General features: G+C 34.2%; 1 protein-coding gene across 1 annotated transcript; it reads right to left on the bottom strand.

Annotated features, from left to right (window-relative positions):
• Positions 1 to 315: 315 nt before the first annotated feature.
• Positions 316 to 1,074, bottom strand: LOC132283786 (ubiquitin-ribosomal protein eS31 fusion protein-like). Its single transcript, XM_059785841.1, has one exon. The coding sequence runs from the start codon at positions 1,004 to 1,006 to the stop codon at positions 536 to 538; it is 471 nt and encodes a 156-aa protein (XP_059641824.1). The 5' UTR covers positions 1,007 to 1,074; the 3' UTR covers positions 316 to 535.
• Between the last annotated feature and the right edge of the window lie 930 nt (positions 1,075 to 2,004).

Genomic DNA, 2,004 nt, shown 5'->3' with positions numbered 1-2,004 from the left:
ACACTCTTTGAAGTGTTACATAATCTAAAAAACAAATACATACATTTATATATTCATAGATAACCTGCATTTTTCTCAAATCAAAGCTCTGTATTTATTACGACATGCACACGGACAGATAAAAGAATTCTTCAAAATTTAAATATATATATATATATACACATATGATAGTAAATCATGCAAACCATAGAAGTTCCAATCATCCTGACTAAACCAATAACGTCAATAAAAATTATATATTCAAAATGACCATGACACACATAGATGCAACCATCATATGACACACATAGATGCAACCATCATATGACACACATAGATAAATAACAGAAGATTCAAATTCAGAATAGAAATTTGTTCCAAATGCGTAACTTTATGTAATCCCAAATAAGTTCATACCTCAAAATGGAATTGACAACTTAAAATAATGATCAAAAGTCGATCATAACCATATAAGATCCATCTCAAAAACTAAAATAAACGAAGATGACAACAAACTCAAAACTAGTGAAATCAATCACGATACTGTTACCGCCTTTCAGTCACCACCGGCCTTCTGGTAAACGTAGGTGAGCCCACACTTGCCACAGTAGTGACGGTCAAAGTGATTGGCCATGAACGTCCCAGCACCACACTCAGCGTTTGGGCACTCCTTCCTCAACCTCTGGACCTTACCGGAGTCATCCACCTTGTAGAACTGCAACACCGCGAGCTTCACCTTCTTCTTCTTGTGCTTGATCTTCTTGGGCTTGGTGTAAGTCTTCTTCTTACGCTTCTTTGCGCCGCCGCGGAGGCGGAGCACCAGGTGGAGGGTCGACTCCTTCTGGATGTTGTAGTCAGCTAGGGTTCGGCCGTCTTCGAGCTGTTTTCCGGCGAAAATCAGGCGTTGCTGGTCCGGTGGTATGCCTTCCTTGTCCTGAATCTTCGCCTTCACATTGTCGATCGTGTCAGAGGATTCGACCTCAAGGGTTATGGTCTTCCCGGTTAGGGTTTTCACGAAGATCTGCATCTTCGCTGAAAATGGAGGCGCAACTAGGGTTAAGGTTTCGCAAATCCAACTTTATACTCTTCTGGCACCACACATTTATATATCTACTGTATATATTCAATTTCCTCGTTTTGTCCTCTAGAAATAAGGTAATTTACAATTCTACCCAAGTATGTGTGTTCAAAAGCCCACTGTTGAGACTTTGACTAGCCCATTGGACCGACTTATGAAAATATACGTCATTTTCAAATCAACAATATTTGCAATTTGTCATTTTTTATGGTGGAAATTTTAATTTTATGTGATAGCATGAAATTTATGCTCTGTAATTGGAATTAGTTTTGAAAAACGGAAATTTCATGGTACTGAACACCACATAAATGATTGTCTTTTTTCAAGTACGTCGTACTTTTGAACCCCTTTTATATTGAATATAATTTTTTTTTTTTTTTTTTTTTTTTTTGGTTAGATATCATTTTAATGTGTGCTTATTTTTTCTTGTTTTACGTTGATGGGTGCAAACATGTTTTACTTGCCACTATTTATGTTTTATATTCAGTGTTTTATTACTTTCAATTTTAGTTGAAATTAAAAGCCAATGCAAATATGTGTTTTAGTGATTATTTCCTATTCCACAATTGCACAAATTAAGAGGTCATTATTTAGCTTAATAACTAATTTTTTCTCTTTGATAAAATAAAAAAAAAATAAGGGCCTTCTTAGTTTATATAACCCTGGAAACAATTCTCAATAACTCTAAAAATTGTTTTCAATTCTCTGAATTCTTAATAACTGTTTTCAAAGTTACAAACCAAACATGCCCTATCTGAAACACGTCTTTTTATAACTGAATTCTCAGAAAACTAAACTAAGTAGAGTTTTTATACAGTTTTCTATTTTCGAAAAACTGAACTAAGAAAAGTTTTTATAAAAACAGAAAATTGTTTTTAAAGTTACAAATCAAGCCGATCATAAATTTATTCTATCTATTTATCTCTAAATTAAAATTGGTGATGATA

This window comes from Cornus florida, unplaced genomic scaffold, assembly GCF_030987335.1.
Source record: "Cornus florida cultivar Cherokee Brave unplaced genomic scaffold, ASM3098733v1 CherokeeBrave_3.0.0_Hap2_Chr01, whole genome shotgun sequence".
Lineage (NCBI taxonomy): Eukaryota > Viridiplantae > Streptophyta > Magnoliopsida > Cornales > Cornaceae > Cornus > Cornus florida.
Note: the sequence above shows the minus strand (reverse complement) of the source record. Positions and strands in the feature narration are given on the sequence as shown.